This window comes from Aedes albopictus, chromosome 2 (assembly GCF_035046485.1).
Source record: "Aedes albopictus strain Foshan chromosome 2, AalbF5, whole genome shotgun sequence".
Lineage (NCBI taxonomy): Eukaryota > Metazoa > Arthropoda > Insecta > Diptera > Culicidae > Aedes > Aedes albopictus.
The window spans coordinates 289,158,835-289,180,395 of record NC_085137.1 but is presented as its reverse complement, the minus strand read 5'-3'; the positions used below and the strand labels follow the sequence as shown (position 1 = coordinate 289,180,395).

At 42.0% G+C, this 21,561-nt stretch overlaps 1 protein-coding gene across 1 annotated transcript in view; it reads right to left on the bottom strand.

Annotated features, from left to right (window-relative positions):
• Positions 1-296: 296 nt before the first annotated feature.
• LOC109408165 (uncharacterized) overlaps positions 297-21,561 on the bottom strand; it is a 323,758-nt gene continuing 302,493 nt past the window's right edge. The window contains exons 9-11 of the mRNA XM_062852041.1: positions 5,574-6,088; positions 5,208-5,510; positions 297-5,142 (exon numbers count right to left, since the gene is read on the bottom strand). Of these exons, the coding sequence (XP_062708025.1) occupies positions 1,369-5,142; positions 5,208-5,510; positions 5,574-6,088 (4,592 nt within the window). The 3' untranslated portion in view covers positions 297-1,368. The remainder of the gene's footprint in view (positions 5,143-5,207; positions 5,511-5,573; positions 6,089-21,561) is intronic.

Genomic DNA, 21,561 nt, shown 5'->3' with positions numbered 1-21,561 from the left:
GAATTTTTACACAAGAGCGGGGCCGTTTCCAATCAGAATCGTCGAATTCTGATTGGAATTGACCCCGCTCTAGTATCAAAATTCTCAGACTGAGTGAATTCTGTTCATCGGTGGATAAGCTCATAATATGGACTTATCCACCGATGAACCGAATTCATCGCGGTCCGAGAATTTTGACACTAGAGCGGGGCCGTTCCAATCAGAATTGGACGATTCTGATTGGAACAGACCCCGCTCTAGTGTCAAAATTCTCGGACCGCGATGAATTTGGTTCATCGGTGGAAAAGTCCATGTGAGAACATGAAGCCACGAGTCACTGAAGTGAAGGTGAACAGAAGTAAAGAAAGTGTTAAAATGTATTAGCTTGTAGCGACGCATGGAAAATTCTGGCAACCACACGATTGAATGTAATCGCATTCATCAATTTAATTCGCAGTACTGAATTCTCCAAATTACCGTCAAATGAAATTTCCAAAACAACATGCCATCGCTTCCGACTAGGAAAGTAAATGTTCGTTCATTACGATTTCATGTATCGTTGGCTTCCAGATTCGGTAGCGATTCATTTAACTACCGTTCGTTTTTCTTCGCTCGAACAGATAAGTAAATTTGTTTCATAATGTGCGTAGAAGTAAATGAGGAAAATGCTTAGTTGAGCGAGTGTTTCCTATGTCTGTTCAACAATTTCCAATTTTCAGAGCGGACTAATAAATTTGTCTCAAAATTATTAGACTTCAAATTACCGTGTTCCGTATTCTAGAAAAGCGTTGGAAGCCGTTACAAAAAAATTGCAGTAACAGTTATACAACTATCCTTATGTTAAATCTTTACATGCTTATTTTGTCTGGTGACGCTTGTTGAAAAAAAATTTGAGTTTATTATTCAGTCTAAACATATCAGGTTTCAAAACAGTCCAACCTTTACGCCATATCGTCAGGACTACCATTCACAATCACAATCAGTCACGTATCTTTCACTCCTTACATAAAAATTAAACATATCAAGAAACATTGCACAATTGCGTACATTGAGAGATTCATAAACATTGCACAACTTGTGAAACAGTCTAGTAAAACTTATCATCCTAAACTATTCCTTAGCATCTATGCACTACCAGATTAGATCCGACTGAGCAGAATCTTCTTTCTAACTGCACCTAAAGTATTCAAAGGTACCACAACTCAATATATCTTCATTTGCTTCGTAATGTACAGCGCTTAATAATCGTTCGAAGTCTTCGATTCCTAGCTACTTCTTACCTATATCGTTGCTATTGCACAACTATTATCTTCATTTGTAAAAATTGCACTTCAGCCACTCACTAATAATGATCTAAAAAAAAGTCAATACACCTTATCACTTCCAAAACTAGTGGGCCAACCCGGCCACATTGCACGATGCCTCATTCCTGCGGGGTCTGATGTTTTTGAAAAACACCGAGTGCGTCTCGACGCTCTCCGCACCGGACTCGCAGATATCGTCCGTACCGCAGCTGGTTCCGTCGTCATCGTCATCGCCGCCATTGTTGTCGGAAATGCACGACGCGTTGTCACTGCTGGCAAAGTTCTCGTCATCCGACGAGTACACGCGCACGCTGATCGCGTCCGCCGTGTTGAACAGGAAGTTCACCTCTGGCTGGGGAATCTTGGGTGGAGGATTCGTGGGGGGAGGTGGAGGTCTGGTTTGGGGTTTCTCTATCGTGCGAGGCGGAGAGGGCTGTTTTTTCGAAGGGATCGTCGTAGTCGGAGGGGGTGGAGGAGGATTTGGAGGAGGTAGCGGGGGAGGCGGGCCTTTGGGTCTTGTGAGCTGCTTGTCAGATCGGCCGCTGCCGTCCGAGGAAGACGACGTATTACTCTTGACAGTGCTCACGGAATGCTCCGGAATGGCGCAGATTTCGTACTTGTTCTCCTCCTGGATGGAATCCGTCGACTCAATCGATTTCGCAGTGAAATTAAAGCGTTCGTACAGCTTCCGGTTCAGGCGGGACTCGTTCGAATCGGCACTAATGTAACCACTATCGTCCTTGACACTAGATCGGGAATGGCTCCTAATGACCGTAATTTGCCTACTGTTAAGTGATGAAGGACCACTGGAGCTTGTTGCCTTGTAGTGATGATGGTGCCGATGATGGTGATGACCTTTCTCAGCACTGTCATAAGCCGCACTACCGTCATCAATCAGTGACGAAATGCCTTCGTCCTTATCTAAAATGTCCGAAGAATCCGAGTTTTTCTCTAGATCCGAATCGCTCTTGCCATCGCCGGATTTCCCGTTGAACTTGGATGTAGCTATACCGATGAATTTCTTCCAAGCGTTCTTTATGTCCTTTGACTTCTTCACGCGATCGCGCAGTCCCATTGCTATCTGCATCCCATTTGTGGCCTGGTTGATCTCTACGCGAAACACTTTTGTTGTGGTTATGGGCGTGATCTCATAAGTATTTTTCTCGTCATCAGACTCCTTCGGGTTTATACTCGGACTCTTTCTAATCGGAAAATCATAGTTCGATAGGGTTTTAGTCGACAACACCTCAATCTTATCGATGTCTTCGATAAATTTGGCACGATTCATGACTTGCAGCGACTTACTCTGCTCTATGATGAAGTTCTTCTCGTTCAATTCCCCCAAGGTCATGTAATTTTTACCAACCCCTGCATCCGGATCACGATCCAACCTGAACCCTTCCTTCTCCAGTGAATGTGATCGACTCGGCTTATTCACCTGGCTGTAGTTGGCGATCTTCTTCGGTCTCTTGGTCCCGCTTTGATCATTCTCGGAAACCCCGGTAAATTGCGTCGAATCACTATCCGCCGTCAGACTGTGCGTTGATTCATAGTTTTCCAAATTCGTCAAAGACGGTTTCGGAGCCGGCCCATTGGGCTGCTTCGTGAACTTGTCGTTGTTCCAGCAGGCTAGATTCTTGGGTGAGATTCCGTAGTCTTCCACCTTTTTCAGCTGTTGCCGGGGCTGATCGTAGTGACTGCGGGGGATCGGCGCTTCCGACGGTATCAGGTCCGGTGGCATTAGTTTGGGAACGACCACGGTATTGTCGTTCGTTCGCTGCCTTTTGGAATGCCTCAGTTCAAGCGTGAGTAATCGCCCGGAAGCGACATCAAATTCCTCCAGACTGCGCATCTGGTTGTGATTAACGTTTTTTAGATTCTTCGACTCGTAGATTTCCCGGAGACTGCCGAAGGTGGTCTCCCGGAAAGATTGCGAGTTTTTTAAAACGAAGTGGTTGTTGAGGTCGGCCGGAAGAGACGTCAGATTGGTTTCCTTTGTACTTAGTCGGTCCTGTGCCCATACGTTACTCCGATGTCGCCCAATAATGTTGCTGTGCTTCTTAGGCTTGCGATCCAGTGTATCCGGTTCGAATTGATCGCTATCGGTGGATAGTTCACAATCATCCGGACTATGCTCAACCTCGATTGTTATGCTGCCCTGAAAGGGCGTGTCACACTTAATCTTCGGTCCCTTTTTTGTCGGCACTTGTATGACCGTTTCAGCGAGGGAATTCATCGGAACGTCCTCGTAGTCATCCAGGTCTATACTGACACTTTCGCGCTCTTTTGTGATAGTGTCAGTATCCTTCCTAAACCCCTCGACACGATCGTAAATGGCATTGCGGATTTCGACTTCCTCTTCTAACGGAAGTGCTGTGCTATGAGATGGGGACGGTTGAGAGCTGAGATCGCTACTGTTGGTCGTCGAGGTGTTGAAGCTTATTTGGGTCTTGGAAGTCACCCTTTCCAAGCTATCGGTTTCATAATCGACGATTAAGTAATGTGGCGACTTCCGGGAGTAGATCGGTGAGTCCGGTTGGTATTTGTTGAAGGAGTTCTTTCCAGAGCGGTTCCCGAGCGTGTTGTTGTCGTCCGAGTTGATGAAGTCATGAAAGAACTTTTCGTTTCGGTACTTTTCTGTACGATCGATGCTACTAAACCGACTGTCAGAATCATGCATGTATTCATTTATCGGGACAGGTTCACTTCTTCCTCTCCAGGAATTCTTTCGCTGATCCATGGCCAACGCTTCGTAAACCATGTCGGGCATATGATTGATATTTCTCATTTTAGCACCATTGTTCGCTTTCGCAAATTGATCCTGCACTTCTATCTGCCGTTTCGACATTGGAACTCCACGGCTGCTAGAGTTTGAACGCCTTCTGCCTTGTTGATGGTGGTGGTGGTGATGCTGATTAGCATTCATCACGCGATGTTGCATCTTGGGCGAGGTTTCAAACTGAGGATTGTTGAACAACTCATTGCCCGCAATGCTGTACAGATCCCGCTTGTCGTAGATCTTGTTTGAATCCAAATTTACCAAAGAATTGTTGATATTTCTCATGTAAATATCTTGATTTTTAGAGTGACCTTCAATGGGATTGTGATCATACACGAAATTGTTATTCTTCATGATCGATCCGTTTTCGGGTCCAAATTTAGCCATCTTGACCACATCGGACTTCAAACTATGCGAAACAATTTTGGGAGCTGAACTAGTGTCCGATCGAATAGACTTACTCCTCGATGGAGCCCGTGTCACCGAAGATCGTTCCTTCACGCTATTGGCTACGATCGTTTCGTTGTCGGAAGCAGATGAACTATCGCTTTGAATGCTACCTTGACGAGATCGCAGCGACTTGGGTTGCTTCTTTATTTCAGGGTTTATCGGAAGTGACTCGCAAGTTGATCGATCGTCCAACGACCTCAGGGATTCAGGGTTATCCGACGCACTACTCATAGGCTTACCACCATCGTACACATCAACATCGTTGATCTCGCCTTCGTGATTGGTTGAAACGTTCTCCAGCCACTTTCGGATACTGTTCTGTTTGTCGCCGCAGTTCTTACAATTGCTAGAAGGAACCACAACGTCCGAGTTACCCTTCTTCTCACATCCCGGACAACCCGAGCATATGCTCTTCTTGGAACTGTCCCGCCGTGAACTGATGAGACTACTGCGGCGGCTTGGAGGAGCCGTTTGGGCGGCAGCATAGGTCTCGGATCCCTGAGTCTGTTGCAATTCCTCGGGAATTATGTTCAGGGACGGCTGAAACCGTTTGGCCGACATTTTGTACTTGGCGATGGTGATCACTTCACGTATTTTATTCAAGAACTCGATCGCCGCTGGTGGTGGTGACTGAAATGAAGTTTAAAGCGTAAGATTAGGAGGATCTTTTCGATGATCACGATCAAGCTACTTACCACCAAAAGCTGTGGCTCGAAGTAGGCAGGATTAAAGTACAACTTCCGGCGCATAGTTCCGTTGACGATAGACTTCATACTTTCGAGCTTTTCGTCGTTGCTGATATCTTCTACAATGGACACATTTTCCTCTGGCAAACACTCGGTATCCGGGCCATTCGGATTGCTCAAGCCATCGAGACTCTGCTGAGACATTTGCTGCTGATGGCTGTGCAGCGACTGTTGCGGATGGAGATGTCCGCCATCCATGTCGGTATGCCCTAAGTAGTTTTTTGACTGGTGTATGTTTGCCTTTGTCTGCATCTAGGATTGCAAAAGGAGAAACGATTATTCTTCAATTGAACTACACCCTTAGACTAAACTCACTTTTTCGGTCTCGATTGTCCGCTCATCCTCAAACTCTGACACGGAGTTGGAGTTATCACTGATGAACCCGGAATTGTCGCTCAGATTAGGGAAGTGCTTCAGCAGAGGATTGTTCTTTACGATGCCCATCTCCTCAGTATGCAAACCCACATTTAGCCCCGTCGAAATACCCCGATGCCCTCCGGCAGCTCCATTTTGTCGTTGACTTCCGCCACGTGCTATAAAGCTGCCATGAGGCTGATTGACAAACGGATTCACCTGTGAACTCAATCCGACTCCGAAAGTAACCTGATCATTCTGCTGGTACGATGAATATTCATTCTTGATCGTGTTGGCATCGTCGTCGTCGCCGGCATTTCGCTTCCGCTTCTTCATGTGAATGTACAGGAAAACCGATGCAATGTAAATCAACCCCAGGCAAAGGCTGCAGATGGCAATTACGATGTATTCCTTCGTACTTAGCCCCGATTGGCTGTCGATGTGTGTCTCCGAAGAAAAGCTGACCTCGGTGACGTCTGCAAAAGAACATGGGGGAAAAGAGGAAATTAGTACTTTGATTTGATTAGTTATCGATAACTGGTTGGCACGAGTCACGGGGAGATAGGTTATCAACTAAATGCATACGCTTACTCATCTATTAAAAGTAATTGGTTTAAATTAACTACCGGTGATTGCGTTGCCATCTTCTGCTGGATTAAATAATTATTTGTTACTTTGTAGTGAATCATGTCATGTGGGTCCACTGTTTGTAACTGCACTTTAGTCTCCAATTAGAAACATTACGATGAAGAGAAATGCAGGCAGAAATACGAAGGTCGAACTGCATATATGCAACATATCTTTGCATGAAACATCATGAACTTTTAAATCATACTTTGGTGTTGCTCATAATCCTAATGGTCTTTTTTCTGGATACTTCGTAACCCGCCCCACCGCACCAGCATGAACAATTTTTGAATTTGTAAGGACCATGGTCTTTGCCCAACACTAACCTCTCCCCCTAAAAGACCACGTGGTTAATGGACGGTCCCTTTACGGCCTTGGTTGTCTAATAACTACCACTTCTGATTCGGTTACAGAAGTTATCGAAACGAAATTAAATTTTAGAATAATCCATACCGGAAAAATATGGTGGAAAAAATTGGGACAATAGATAACTCGAAAAGAAGAGGGGTGTTCTTTGCTGAATTTCCTAAGGGCAATGTGTCTGCTATGGAGCATTTTCAGCCCGAAACACATAAAAAAATGCCATTTTTGGCGCGATAATTTTCATTTTGAATGAGATTTCGTTCATGCATTGGATTTTGCGAATCATTTACTTTTGCATCAACACATAACCAGTTCTCCTCACTAATCTTTTGAAAAATAAGTTGGGTATGAGTGCAATAAGTAATCTCACGCTCCCAAATCCAGGGCTGTTACAGCTGTCGCGGATTTCACAAGTCTTCAGAAATTTGACGCGATTTTCGCGGATTTGGTTGAACCACTATTAAATTTACGTAATTTGTGTTAACGTAAGAAGCGTAACGACATTCACAATACGTGCGACGTAAGCCGAGACATAACACTATCACAATCACATCACACAATCTATCACTACGCCTGGAATCCATGCACCAATGCATGAACCCTTTACCAAGAATGAAACATTCTCCCACACACTCTGCAGGCGCAGAGGGCTCAACGGCCTGTTGGCAAAAAGCGATTGCAATCATCACTTTCCTCCCTTTCCCCACATGTACCTGCATCCTGACACATCAGGCGCCATTGTCGCCTACACCAACGTTCACACTGAAGATGGCTGTTAGTTCCAAGCAGCTATCTCATTGGTTCCTTGTGTAAAAGCCACTCATCTGGCGATACTGGAGTAGCAACTGGGGGCGGTCAATCAAGTCCAAGCTCAAGCCAAAGTTAAAGATTCTTGATACATGATGGCGATGCCAGGTATTCCTTTAGAGTTTAGAGAGTCGTTCAAGGATCAACGATTCTTCCAGGAATCTAATCTTACAAATATTCAATGTTCAATGGGAATTCTTTCATAATTTCTCTAGAAACTTTCCAGGAACACATACTTCCAGAGATTTTGTTATGCGTGCTATTTTTTCAGAGATTTCGCTAGGAATGTCATAAAGCGATTTCTCTAGAAATTATTTCCAAAACTTCTAGAAAAATACCTGATTTTTTTTCAAGCGATATCTTTCGGAATACATCTAGGATTTTTTTTAAAGATTCCACTAGCAATTTCTTTTGGGCCGTCCAAGAATCTATCCATATAGGATTGTACCAAATATTCCTTCATATATTCTTTGAATGCTCCTATCTGCATGTATCTGAAAACATCTAAATATATATTCCACATATTTCCACATGTATATTCCACCAGTAAATCTTTGAACGATACTTATAGGAATAATTTCAAAGATTCCCTCTTCTTAAAACAGACCCTCAATGGAGTTTGTCTAGAGATGACCAAATATTTCTTTAAAGATTTAAGTTGAAATTCAGCCAGAATTCTTTCCACATGTGAATTTCTTCAGAAATTTCCCCAAACCTTCATCCCGATATTTCTTAAAAGCTTGCTCTAGGAATTCAGTGAATCCGGTTGTTGCTTTGGGTTTCCTCTTAGACCTCTAGGTCACTGGATAAACTCCTGGAAGTATCTTTGTAGAGCTACCGAATTAACCCTTAGGGCGAACTCTTGTGTGAATCACTGGAGTCATTTAAGAAAAATCTCTGAAAGAATTAATGAAAAAAAACTCCAAAAAATTGTTGGATGTATCTCTGGAGTGTCCTCTCTAGTTATTACTGGAGGCATTCTTGAAGAAATTCCTAAATGAAGCTTTCGAGGCTTCCTCGAAAAAATCTCTATACAAAACCTTGAATTCTTTTGACCTTCCAACTGCTGTATGAATCTCTGCAGTAACCAATCTATAGAGGACCAAAAATCCAACAGGGACAACTGAACGAGTTTCTGGAATAATTCTTGCAAAAATCTCTGACGCAACTCGTATCTTTGAAGGAATTTTCGGAGGAACTCCTAGATAAACTCTTAGTGAAATCATAAGCTGAACTTCCTTTTTTTCATACCCTGTTGGGAAGGAATGCAGAGGAATGCATGGAGGCAATTCTAAATAAAAATAGATGTAATTCTTAGAAGAATCTTTGGATGAGGAGAATTTCTAGAGGAATATCTGAAAGTATCTCTGGAGCAATTCTTGGAATAATTCTTGGTGGAATCCATCGAGAAAATCCTTGAGTATTGTATGATGGAATCTCTAGTGATATTATAAAAAAAAATAGGGAGGAATTCCTTGAAAAATATTTTCCTTAAGGGATACAATGTCAGGAAAATATCTTGGAGTATGATTGGAAGAATTTCTAAAGCTATTCTACGATGAAAGCTTTTCTACGATAAAAAAATTAAGGAGAAATTCTTGAGGCATCACTGGAGACACTCTTCGTGGACGCATTGAAGAAATTTCTGAAGAATTTCGATGTGAAATTTCTTGAATAATATGTGGGGCGTATCAAAAAAATTCCTGACGAATTTTTGAGGGAAACTTTGGAATAATTAATTAATACATTTCTTGATTTCTCTAGAGAAATTATTGTAGTATTCTTTGAAATAGGAATTTATATTGAAATATCTGTTGGAAATCAAAAAAAAAAAAACTCTGTATGAATTCCTGAAAGAATTTCTAGGACAGTTCTTAGAAACTCTGTCAGGACTACAGGGATGTTTGACGAAATCAGTGAACGAGTTCTTAAAAAACTCCGGTAGATCTCATTGTGATATCTCTGCGGGAATTCCTGATGAAATCATTGAAATAATTACTAGACTGAGAAATCGCTTCAGCAAATTCTTTGTGAAATCTATTTAAGGATTCTAGGAGGATTTTAACAAGGATTTTCGGAGTAGCAGTTGAGGAATCTTTGAAAGAATTCCTAAAATAACATTTGAGAAAACTTGTTGAAAAAACAAAACTCTAGAGGAAGACCTGGAGAAACAAACTCCTGATGGTTTTTTCAAAGAATTTTGGAGTATTTTCAGGAACATCAGAAGCAATTCTCAAGACAAGACTTTGAATTGTTGAAAAAATCTCCTGAACTGTTGGGTGCCAAAACATCGAAAAGTGAAAGAATAGGAAACTCCCAATTATGTCTCCCAACATCGCCACCACTTCCATTTTATATGTAGCAGATACAATCAAATAGGGTAAGTGTTCCAATAATAATGGTACTATAACCAATTATTCGCCATAGTTGATTTTCACCCTTTAACGATGTAAATCAACAAAAAAAAAAATGTGAACAACATATCACGTTCACAAATGATGGTTGCACTCGTTTAAACTCCACATTTTCCTCAAATCATGGTAGAAATAAATCATTTTCCTTAAAATTTCGGCTTCCGGGTGCAATTTTTCGCCATAGTGTACCAGTTACACTAATCTCATAAGGAATGCATGCAAACAATGCGAAAAGGAGCCGATGTTTAAACATGTATCCACAGACAAACAGACGTCTCCTCACTTCCCATCGTTTCACTTTTTAACGGATTATTCAAATATTCCGTAGTTCGCAAATCGCTCGCTCATGGCGCTCGCATCGTTTTTGCTCCTGTTTGACGTTTGCTCACTACCGCCATCTACTCAGTAGGTTTGCGTACCACAGCATAATTAGCATTGGGCGATTATGTTTGCGTGACGATGATTTTTATCGCATTTTCTTCCAAGTCACACGTCTGTTTGTCTGTGATGTATCCATAACTGGTACAGGGTTCCTATCGTTGGCACACGCTGTAATCTATATATATAAAAATGCAGTGGCATACGTGGGACCGCGCATAACTTGCGAACGGAAGGTCCGATTTTGGTCGTCTTAGTTTTGTTCTGTTAGTTTTCACACAAGGAAGGTTTATGAGGCATAAAACATGGAAAAAATGATAGTTTTTGAAAATCGACCTTCCATACCGGGGACCGGGGATTTGGTCTTGGCTAGAAACTTGAAACGTCAAAAAACGCAGTAGGCAAGACAAAGTTTGCCGGGGACAGCTAGTAAATACTAAAAGTAATAATTTTGGCTCCGTTTCTATATTTTTCCTGTAAAATATGGAAACTAAGCTATCTTTTAACATATTGATGACATTCGTTGGTCTTCTCGTTATTTTTGTACAAATAATTTCGCTTAAGTAGTGCCATAATTGATAGTGCATATATTACAAAAAAAAATATCAAATTCTTGGATGGTTTCCTAACAAACTTTGAATATTTTGCTCTTGAAAACTTTAAGAGTTACTGCAGATACCATTTCTGAGCGAATTTCAAACAACTCTCAGAAAAGTTTCTTGTGTTCTTCCATACGTACAGGGGATACTCAAAATAACTGGGACAGGTAAAATTTTCAATTTTCAAAAAATGTTCACCTAGCTGTAACTTTTTGAAAAGGGCATCAAATATTCTCAAATTTTGACTGTAAGTTCATCAACTAGTTATGTATCAGTGGTCAAAATTTGGAAAAGATCGGGATATTCTACACGAAGTTATAAATGTTCTAGAAAAAGGCATAATCATTCGATAGCCAACTTTGAGCTGTTATATCTTCAGATTAAATGAGCCGAATGCAATGAAATTTTGATCATTTATGACTTACATAATGAGCTATTAAAAACTTTTGACTTAACTTAAAATTCTTTACACGAAAGAAAATTATGACGATTAGATTATTTTTCTAATATAACACCAATTTATCCAAAACTACATCATCGTTTCAAAATTCGAGTTAGTAATCATAGTTCATTTAAATTCCCTCTATTTGACTTGAATATATTTATTTCATTTCATTTCATTTCATTTCATTTATTTATTTGTACGCTTATGCATTACAATAAAAAAAATTGACCTAGTGTTTGTCGCACAGCAGACTCATAGAAACATGACCCAATATAAAGAAAGCCTTCAAGTAATAATTGTTGGAGCGCTCATATTTACAGTACACTAAAAAAAATGCTAATCATCCCTGAAATCATCGTCATGAATTCAAAGTTGTGATCGGAAGTGTCCGTTACGAGCACGTGTTTGTCAGTATTAAGTAACATATAACCGCTTATCAATGCCACAGTCAATCTTTTACTTGATACAACAAACATACAGTAGCGACAGTAGAGTATTTTACATCCTTCACAAAGGGCTTCATCCACACATTCATCTTCCTATTTCCAGCTCTGAATGGTGATGCGGCCACACGCCTTTGAAACGTTCCGTTTGAATTATGATTATGCTAATTGCGTGTGACCACAAACGGAGCAGAGAAATCGGATGGAAGGAAAACCTCAATGAAATCCAGCAAGCGCCGCCGCCGCCTCCAACGACACCCAGATGATGACACCAGATCCAACCTTGCTGCACGTTCTTCTCAGCTCAGACCTTTTGCCCGGACCTCAACGTTCGGTAGGTTCCCATGATAATTCATTCTTAAACGATTTTTACTACTACCGCTGCCGCCGCTGCTCGTTGACCACAATTTACGAGAGATGGTGTTATTTTACTGGCTGTTGACATCATCGCCGCATAAATGGCCCGTCTTCCCCCGCGGCCGCCACGAATTGGTTTTTGGTTTGTTATTTTTTCTTACGTTTGTCTTTCGTTTCCTTATCGCGCGCGGTCTGTGTCTCGTCTGGGGGGCTGCTGTAATCGGTACAAATAAAAGCAAAAGTGAGCGCCCCTTGCCCTCTGATCATGACGACCACACCGGAACGACTCTTCGGTCGCGCGTTTTTGAGGTAGGTTCAGTGGATAAAGCGTAAAAAATAGTTCCCACCGCTTCTCTCGGTGGCCACTTTCCATGAATTTTCATTTGAAAATTATTATCACACAATTATAAGTGGCGGTGGCGTTACTCAACATGCATCTTGCAGCCGGCGACTGCGGGTAGACTTTCCCTCTCACTAGGGGACCGAGATTTGGCCACGTGCTTTGATTACTACCAAGTATTTTGCTATGTTAAAAGATACACTGTGTTATCGAACTTCTCAACCATACTGTGCATAATATGCATTGCATATGACGGGTAGAGCGAACTAGCTGACTGCATCCTGTGACAACCGCCTTTTAGGCAGTTTGCATGACAGTTTTCAAACCAATCTACTGCTATGCATCAGTTTATGTACGATTTTTTTTTTGTTTTCTAAAAGGTAGAGTTTACCAGATTTTTATTGCAAATAACACAGGGATTACCCAGCAAAAATTAGCGTACAAGATGCTGCCACGTGTCCTGTTGAACAGAATAAACCCATTTGGGTGAGCCCTTCGTCGACGAATGAATACCAGGCTGGTTTTCGCAATGCCCGATCAACGGGAAGCTCCGGTAGTGTGGGGTTGGAGACCGCCTCTAGCAGCCGACGAAGGTGGCAGGCCCAGATTTTGGAATTCCATCGCGAGTCATTGAGTAGCCTATACTCAGCTTGTGCTACACTCGACGAGTATAACGCTTCGTGAAGCGACGTACTCAGAAACGCTTTCCGAAATGTGCTGTTCATTCTCTGCCCGGTTCAATACGAGAGCGCAATCAAGAGGGGCTGGAGCTAGTGCTAATCGCACTCTCGAGGTTAGTTACGTGGCCTTGCAGTACCGAACGCATGCCAGCGTCACGGGTGGCCATACCACTTTCTTTGTCACCACACCGGCGCTCAATGGAACTCCGTCCGGACCTGGGGGTCTTTTTTTGTCCTTGTTGGGTATATAAGTCACTGCGAACAGTTTTTAGATCTACCTAGAGCTTTACCTACGCTAAATAATTTTGCAATCCTCTTTTGTGACCCTCCCCTCACAGCCAACCCCAGTCCCCAGCATTCCTACGAAAGGAGGCAAAGGATTCGGACATAGACTCGGATTATGACGCGGAAGGAGCCCATCGATGACCCTATCCAGCATCTCTGGAGGCTGCTCGATAGGAGGCATTACACCTCTTGTCTTGACCATCACGACCAGTAGGCGTCAGCCACGGGTTCGTATTCATGGCATTCTCATAGAGACCCTCAAAGCAGTATATTTTTCTTACCGTTATTTCGGCATTGAGCGCGACTTTGGCAGCGAACCTCCGTCACCCATTTAGCTCCTCATCAGTACCTGCTTAATGCATCCATCACCTAGCTCGTATACAGGTGCCGCGTAGGTTCGCAATAGCTTTGTAATGTACGCGAGATAACCACTACCAACTCGTCACCTCTTAAACCGAGTAAGTTTCACTCTCATCGGAGTGCCTTTCAAAATATTTCGCCATACTTCATATTTTTGAAGTATGATGTCTTTCACCCGCGAGGGCTTGGGCTTGGCCTTCGCCTTCGCCTTCTGCCTACTAGTCAATACTGTGGCGAACTACCATGCGATCGCGATGAATGTAGGTATCATCTTCCCTCCAGTTCGAACTATTTGTTAGGCCTACAAAAAGTAATGCCAATGATTGACTCCGTTTCGTTCCGGCTAAAGATACTTTTATTACAAACATTAGCCAGATCGACATCGTGCATGGCCAGTGACTCTAGCAGGGTCTGATCCCGCTGCTGGTTTGTGACTGGGTATTTTGCCGTTTTCCATGTCGCATATCGTCATCGTTTTGGACTCATCTGCGACCCTGTTGCCGGTTGCCGTTAACGGAGGATAATCGGTATGGATCAGCGACTGCCAATACACTAAATTCTGTTTTTACGCGATTGATGCGTTCGCACAAAAAAAGATCGTGTAAAAAAAGTTCGCGTAACTTCGAGAAATCGCGCAAAAAAAATCCAAAGGAAATTTTTTTTACGCGATTTGTTCTCCGCAAATGACCAAAATCGCGTAAAAAAAAGTCGCGTAACTTCGAGAAAATCGTGTAAAAAAAGTCGTGCAAAAAAATCGCGTAAAAAAAGTCGTGTAAAAAAAGAATTCAGTGTACAGTATTGTGGCGTTAGCACTAGATTGGTTTCCGAAAAAACTTCATTGACTTCCGCTGCCTTTCTTATGCGTCAAACATTACGTCGGAAGCCGTGCGCTGTATAGAATACCAGATTTACTGTACAGCGCACTACTTCCGACGTTACGTTTAACGCATAGGAAAGGCAGCGGAAGTCAATGAAGTTTTTTCGGAAATCAATTTAGTGCTAAATGCACAATAGTTGCTGGGCTGTGTCGCAGTGGTTAAGATTCAGCAACGTTGTGTGATTTTCCAGCTGTGGCTCTTTTAAAGGCCAGGCACCTTGGGAAGCACTTGGAAAAAATTATACAGCCTTGCGTCGTATGGCCTCCACCTCCGCATCGCCTACAAAGCTTGCTCCTGTCAGCGCCTTCACAGTCCTACGACTTATGTCCTGGTTCGAGACACTTGAAGCAACCATCTGGTGGCTCGTGTATACCCAGCGGGCATACAGACCAGCGCATTCTGTGCTTACCCAGCCTAATGGACTTATTGGCGTCCGCTATAAATAAATAGGTAGCTGAACTAAAGCCACCTGTATCGCTGCCGGGCCTTTCCGTAGCCGAACGGCTCTGTGGTGACCATCTGCACCTCTCACTGTAACAGCAGCGCCGTGACAAGCTTCGGCATCCATCAGAGGAGGCAGTAGAGCTTCTGAGCACGAGTATGAGCATCAAACCTACGATTCGTAACTGCTACTCTGTAATTAGCCAACACAATCGAAATGCCGGGGCCCGTGGCGTAGTTGGTCACACGTTCGCTTCATATGCGGATGGTCATGGGTTTGATTCCCTGCCCCGGCACTTGCAATTTTTCGTCAGTTGCTCTTCCCCCGAGAGCGGCTGGCACTAACCCTCTTCTGAGCCCCGTGGCTCAAACGGACCCGGATACTTGCGAACCACTACTCATAATGGACCCCCAATCGGTCTGGAAAGGAACAACAGCCATCCATCATCCTTGTGCTCATCCTTCTACCATGTATAGAGTAGAAAAGTGAAAGCAGCAGAAGGGCAACCAGTTCGATAGAGTAGAATAGAATATCTAGGCGCTGTACAAAAAAAAAGTAAGTGCAGCTGTCAATTGAAATCGCTCACGTAGTGACCTAGTGGACAATAGAGCTGTAATAAGGTTAAGTGATTAAGAATAAAAAAACACAATCGAAATTGCACAAGGGACCCACAAATGGAGCTTGGGATTAGCTTACCATTCCCAATGTGCTATCTCGAGAATTCCAAACTTTATCAAGTGAATACCCAAGTAACAATTCAAAATCATTAATAAGCATGTCAGTTGATTAAATGTGCTACAAAGACGCCGACAGTTGTACAAGAGTTTATGTTGAACAAAATGGCGAATAAATGTTTCATGCAGTGGAAACTTTCTGCTCATTGAATAACCAATGGTATAAAAGTTTAAAAACAGTTGCTTAACCTTCATCCAGCCAACGTACATTTTCCACCTTCGGAAAAGCACAAAAATGGTCATAACTTTTTTGTTTTTCGATGGATTTTGATGAAATTTTCACAACTTCCCGAAAAACTCTTCTAGTTTATGGTGCCGGGGACATGGGTGCCTGGTCCACATGGTTCCGGAGTTATTCCGGATTGTCTTGGGGTACCAAAATTGGCCACATACTTTGCGCAACGTATATCTCAAGATCCCGATGAGGTAGAAGTATAGTGTCTTCGGCGAATTTGTTCAGCAGGTTAAGAACTAACTCGCAACGGCGACTTTGGTTCGCGATTCGGCCGCTAGGCGGCGCCAGTGCCAAAAATGTTTAAATCCTCATATCTCAGAAACCTGATGAGATAGAATGATGCTTTCTTTGGCAAAATTCTTCAGCAAACTCGGAACTATCTGATAGTGAAGTCTTTGGTTTGGGATTTATCCGCTAGATGGCGCATTGTTTCTGAAAAATTCAAACACGTATATCTCGATACCCCAATGAGGTACAAGCATGCCGTTTTCAGCAAAGCTGTTCAGCAGGCTAAGAACTATCTGGCAACGGCGACTTTGGTTCGCGATTCGGCCGCTAGGCGGCGCCAGTCAAAAAATTTGAAATCCTCGTATCTCAGAATCCTGATAAGATAGAATGATGCTGTCTTCGGCAAAATTCTTCAGCAAACTCAGAACTATCTGATAGTAAAGTCTTTTTTTTTTGAGAATCATCCGCTAAGTGGCGCCAGGGTAAAAAAAAATCTTCAATATCTATATCTCAGAATCCTGATAAGATAGAATGATGCCGTCTTCAACATAGTTCTTCAGCAAGCTAAAAACTGTCTGAGTCTTTCGTGATTTATGCGCAAGGTTATTCGCTACACCGTCTTTGACCCCCTGCAGAAAAATTTTAACACACCACAATATTACTCCGTTATTTCTTCCGGGAATGTCTCCGGAAATTTCTACTGGAACTCTTCCGGGAATTTTTCCAGGAATTTCTCCGGGAATTTCTCTATGAATCCTTTTGGAAATGTCTCCGGGAATTCTTCCGGATTTTTTTTCCAGGATTTCCTCTAGGACCAACATCAGGAACTCCTGCGGAGATTCCTTCAGGAATTCCTTCGGTAATATCCCCTGGAATTCTCCTGGGAATTTTTCCAGGAGTTCTCCTGAAAATCCTCCGGATTTCCTCAGAGAATTTTCCCAAGAATACCTCCATGAGTTCCTTCGGGAATTACTTCATGAATTGCTCCGGGATTTTCCTCAGGAATTCTTTCAAGAATTTCTCCAGGATGGATTTCTCCGAGAATTTTTTTAGGAGTTCCTCCAGGAATATCTTCGGGAATGTCTCCGGGAATTCCTTCAGAAATTCCTTCGGGAATTTCTTCAGGAAATCCGCCAGGAATTCCTTCGGAAATTTCTTCAAGAAATTGTCCGGGAAATCCTCCAGAAATACTTCCAGGAATTCCTCCGGGAATTTCTTCAGGAAAAATTCCGTTTTCTTTTTAAATCCACTCAGATTTTTTCTAGGAAGTCTTCCTTCAGGAAGTCTTCCGTGATTTTTTTTTTTCACAAAACCCTCTGAGAATTTCTCCAGCATTTCCTCTGGGAATTTCTCCAGGAATTCCTCTGGGAATTTCTCTAGGAATTCCTCCTTTGTTTTCTCCAGGAATTTCGCCGGGAATTTCTCCCTGGAATTTCTACAGAAATTCCACTTCAAGGAAATTTCTCCGGGAATTCTTCTAAGACTCCCATCAGCAATTCCTCCACTGATTCCTTCAGCAATTTCTCCAGGATTTTTTCCGGGATTATTTCTAGTAATGCTTTCGGGTATTTCTCCAGGAATTATCCCGGGGATTCCTCCAGGAATTCTTTCAGGGGATTCCTCCAGAGATTCTTCCAGAAATTTCCTTCGGGGAATCCCCCAGGAAGGAGGATTCCCTGATGAATTTTCCAGAGGAATTGCTGGAGAAATTATCGGAGGTATACCTGGAGAAATTTCCTGAATAATTCCTGGAGAAAATCCTAGAGGGATTTTCAGAGGAGTACTTGGTGAAATTCCCAGAAGATTTCCTGAGAAAATCCCGAAGATTTCCTTTAATTATTCCCGGTGGAATTTCAGAAGAGTCCCCGGAGGAATTCCTGAAAGAATTCCCGGGGGATTTTCTGGAAGATTTTAAGAAAAAAAAAAATCCCAAAACCATTCCTGGAGGATTTCCTGGAGAAATTCCCGAAGACATTCTCGGAGGAATTCCTAGAGCAATTCCCGGAGGAATTACAGGATGAATTCTCGGAGGTATTCGTAAAGGAAGTCCTAGAGAAATTCCGGGAAAAATTCTCGAGGGTTTTGTGAAAAAAAATTACGGAAGACTTCCTGAAGAGATTCCTGGAGAAATTTCCAGAGTTTTCCTTAGAAAACTCCCGGATACATTTCTGGTGAAACTCCTGGAAAAAATCCAAGAGAAATTTCTAGAGAAATTCTTGGAAGAATTCCTATAGAACATCCCGGAGGAATTTCTGGAAAAATTTCCGGAGGCGCTCATAGACAAATTCCTGGAGAAATTCTCAGTGAAATTTCCGGAGAAAATCTTAGACAAAAGTCCGGAGGAATTCCTGGAAAAATTCCCAGAAGAATTCCTGCAGAAATTGCCGAAGGAACTCCTGAAGGAGTTCCTGATAGGAGTCTTAGATGAAATCCTGGGGAAATTTCCGGAGGAATCCCCGGAGGAATTCCTGGAGGATTTCCTAGAGGATTTCCCGGAGGAACTTCTGGAGGATGTCTCTTAGAAGAGTTTCTAAAAGATTTCCTGAAGAAATTACTGGAGGAAGTTCTTGAGGAATTCCCAGTGGCATTCTTGGATAAACTCCCAGTGGAATTCCCGAGAAATTCCTGGAAAAATTCCTGGAAGAGTTCCTGTGGAAATTCCCGGAAGAAAAAACGGAGCAAAAGAAGCAATATTGTAGTGCGACAAAACTTGTCTGCAGCGGGTCAAAGACGGTGTTAAAGTATTGCCTCTTGTACTCGACCGTCTACTATCCTGCCAAATGGCTCTTAGCTTGCTGAACAACCAGATACGTCTTACTTCCTCTTATCTTTCGGAACAATTTGCTGCACGTTTCCCGTTTTCTGAGATAATATTGTTTGAATGTTTTCATTGCTGGTGTCACCTAGCGTCGCCTTTGCCGGATAGATCTCAACCTGCGAACAATTTTATAGAAAACGCCATGCTTTTAGCTTATTACAGTAACGAGATACACGTGTTTAAATATTATACACAAGGTGCCACCTAGCGAATAAATCACGAATCAAAGGACTCAACGATCAGACAGTTTTTAGCTTGCTGAAGAACTTTGTTGAAGACGGCATCATTCTATCTCATCAGGATTCTGAGATATAGAAGTTTGAATATTTTTGATCCTGGTGCCACCTAGCGGACGATTCTCGAACCAAAGACGCCATTGTCAGATAGTTCTTAGCCTGCTGAACAACTTTGCTGAAAACAGCATGTTTGTACCTCATTAGGGTATCGAGATATACGAGTTTGAATTTTTCAGACACAATGCGCCACCTAGCGGATTAATCCCAAACCAAAGACTTTGCTATCAGATAATTCTGAGCTTGCTGAAGAATTTTGCCAAAGAAAGCATCATTCTATCTTATCAGGTTTCTGAGATATGAGGATTTGAACATTTTTGACACTGGCGCCGCCTAGCGGCCGAATCGCGAACCAAAGTCGCCGTTGCCAGTTAGTTCTTAACCTGCTGAACAAATTCGCCGAAGACACTATATTTCTACCTCATCGGGATCTTGAGATATACGTTGCGCAAAGTATGTGGCCAATTTTGGTACCCCAAGACAATCCGGAATAACTCCGGAACCATGTGGACCAGGCACCCATGTCCCCGGCACCATAAACTAGAAGAGTTTTTCGGGAAGTTGTGAAAATTTCATCAAAATCCATCGAAAAACAAAAAAGTTATGACTATTTTTGTGCTTTTCCGAAGGTGGAAAATGTACGTTGGCTGGATGAAGGTTAAATATTCACATCATCTGTCCAATAGTGCTCTAATAATGATAGAATACAAGCTGCTTCCAACGTATTAGATGCCGTTATTCCACATAAGATCTTCAATGGAACAAGTAGCCTATTTGAAGTTTACCAACTTTTGCTTGATCATTTTATTCAACTACACTGATATAGCTTAACAACAAGATATTACCATGTTTCTTTAATACAAATGTTACACTTTTATTCAAGCAATGTTGATTAGCAGTGGTACTGTGTCACTTAATTATCGTTGTTCGCCCTGCCCCTTTTTGTAAACACGATTGCTGATTAGGAGCCTAAAAAAAGCAACCGCGGCTACAAGTTTGACGACCAAACAAACTTCTTGCAGCAGCTCTAAATATCACACTCTTAACACTTTTAAAAACATTCTGACTTACCTTTTACACTACACGCTCCAACGGCAGCAAAATCGGTAACAAAAACACCAGAAAAAGCAGCTGAAGTGGATCCTGGGCGGCTCCTCTGTTTGGTATTGACAATCTACTCTATCCACTTTGTTGCCACCGGTCAAACCGGGCTTATCTTCCTTAAGTCCATATCGTATAGCTGCCTGGAGATATACACAAGTTTTACACATTCTCCTCCCGACACAAAACAGGAGCAAAGTTCACTTATTTGGACGTTCGAATAAAAAAAAGTTCGAAGCGATACCAATCTTACAACACCGTGAATTACTGACAGACTAGCAGAATAATTAGCATGCATGCCTTATGATTAAACGTTGCGGTTACAATTATTCAAACATTGACCAACTTCAATGTTTATGAAGACAATTAGTTGAATAAAATATGTAAGCAATGTTTAAGCAGCATATGTACGGTAATGTATTCGACTCAGGAATTGAATATTTATATACTGCTTTAAATCTACCGATTCAACATCGTGAATTACTGACAGACTAGCAGAATAATTAGCATGCATGCCTTATGATTAAACGTTGCGGTTACAATTATTCAAACATTGATCAACTTCAATGTTTATGAAGACATTTAGTTGAATAAAATATGTAAGCAATGTTTAAGCAGCATATGTACGGTAATGTATTCGACTCAGGAATTAAATTTTTATATACTGCTTTAAATCTACCGATTCATGTAATTCGGATTGAAGTAGAGCGGATGCAGACGAGTGTGAACCCAAAGATCCAGAGTTCGAGTCTTTCCATTGATGTAATTTGTCCCATAAAATAAAGATGTTGGGGCCGGGGGTACATAATCAGAGAGAGCTATTCCAGACACAAATGCAGAAATGTTGAAAGTTAAATCATTTTCTCATTTTATTGTTACATGATGTAACATGAAGTTGAAGTAACATTTAAGAATCGTTTTAGTAGCAATTTTAAAATCATACCTATAAATAGAAATAAATTTTGTAAGTTGTATCACGGCTCCAGCATGTTTTGATTGTATTATGGTGGAATAAATATCGAAGAAAGCTTGTTATTATGCGCTATGCTGCTAGTGCACAATAACGGTTTCTAAAACCATTCTTAAATAATAGGAGGCAATCAGTGAAGTACTAGATTGAAA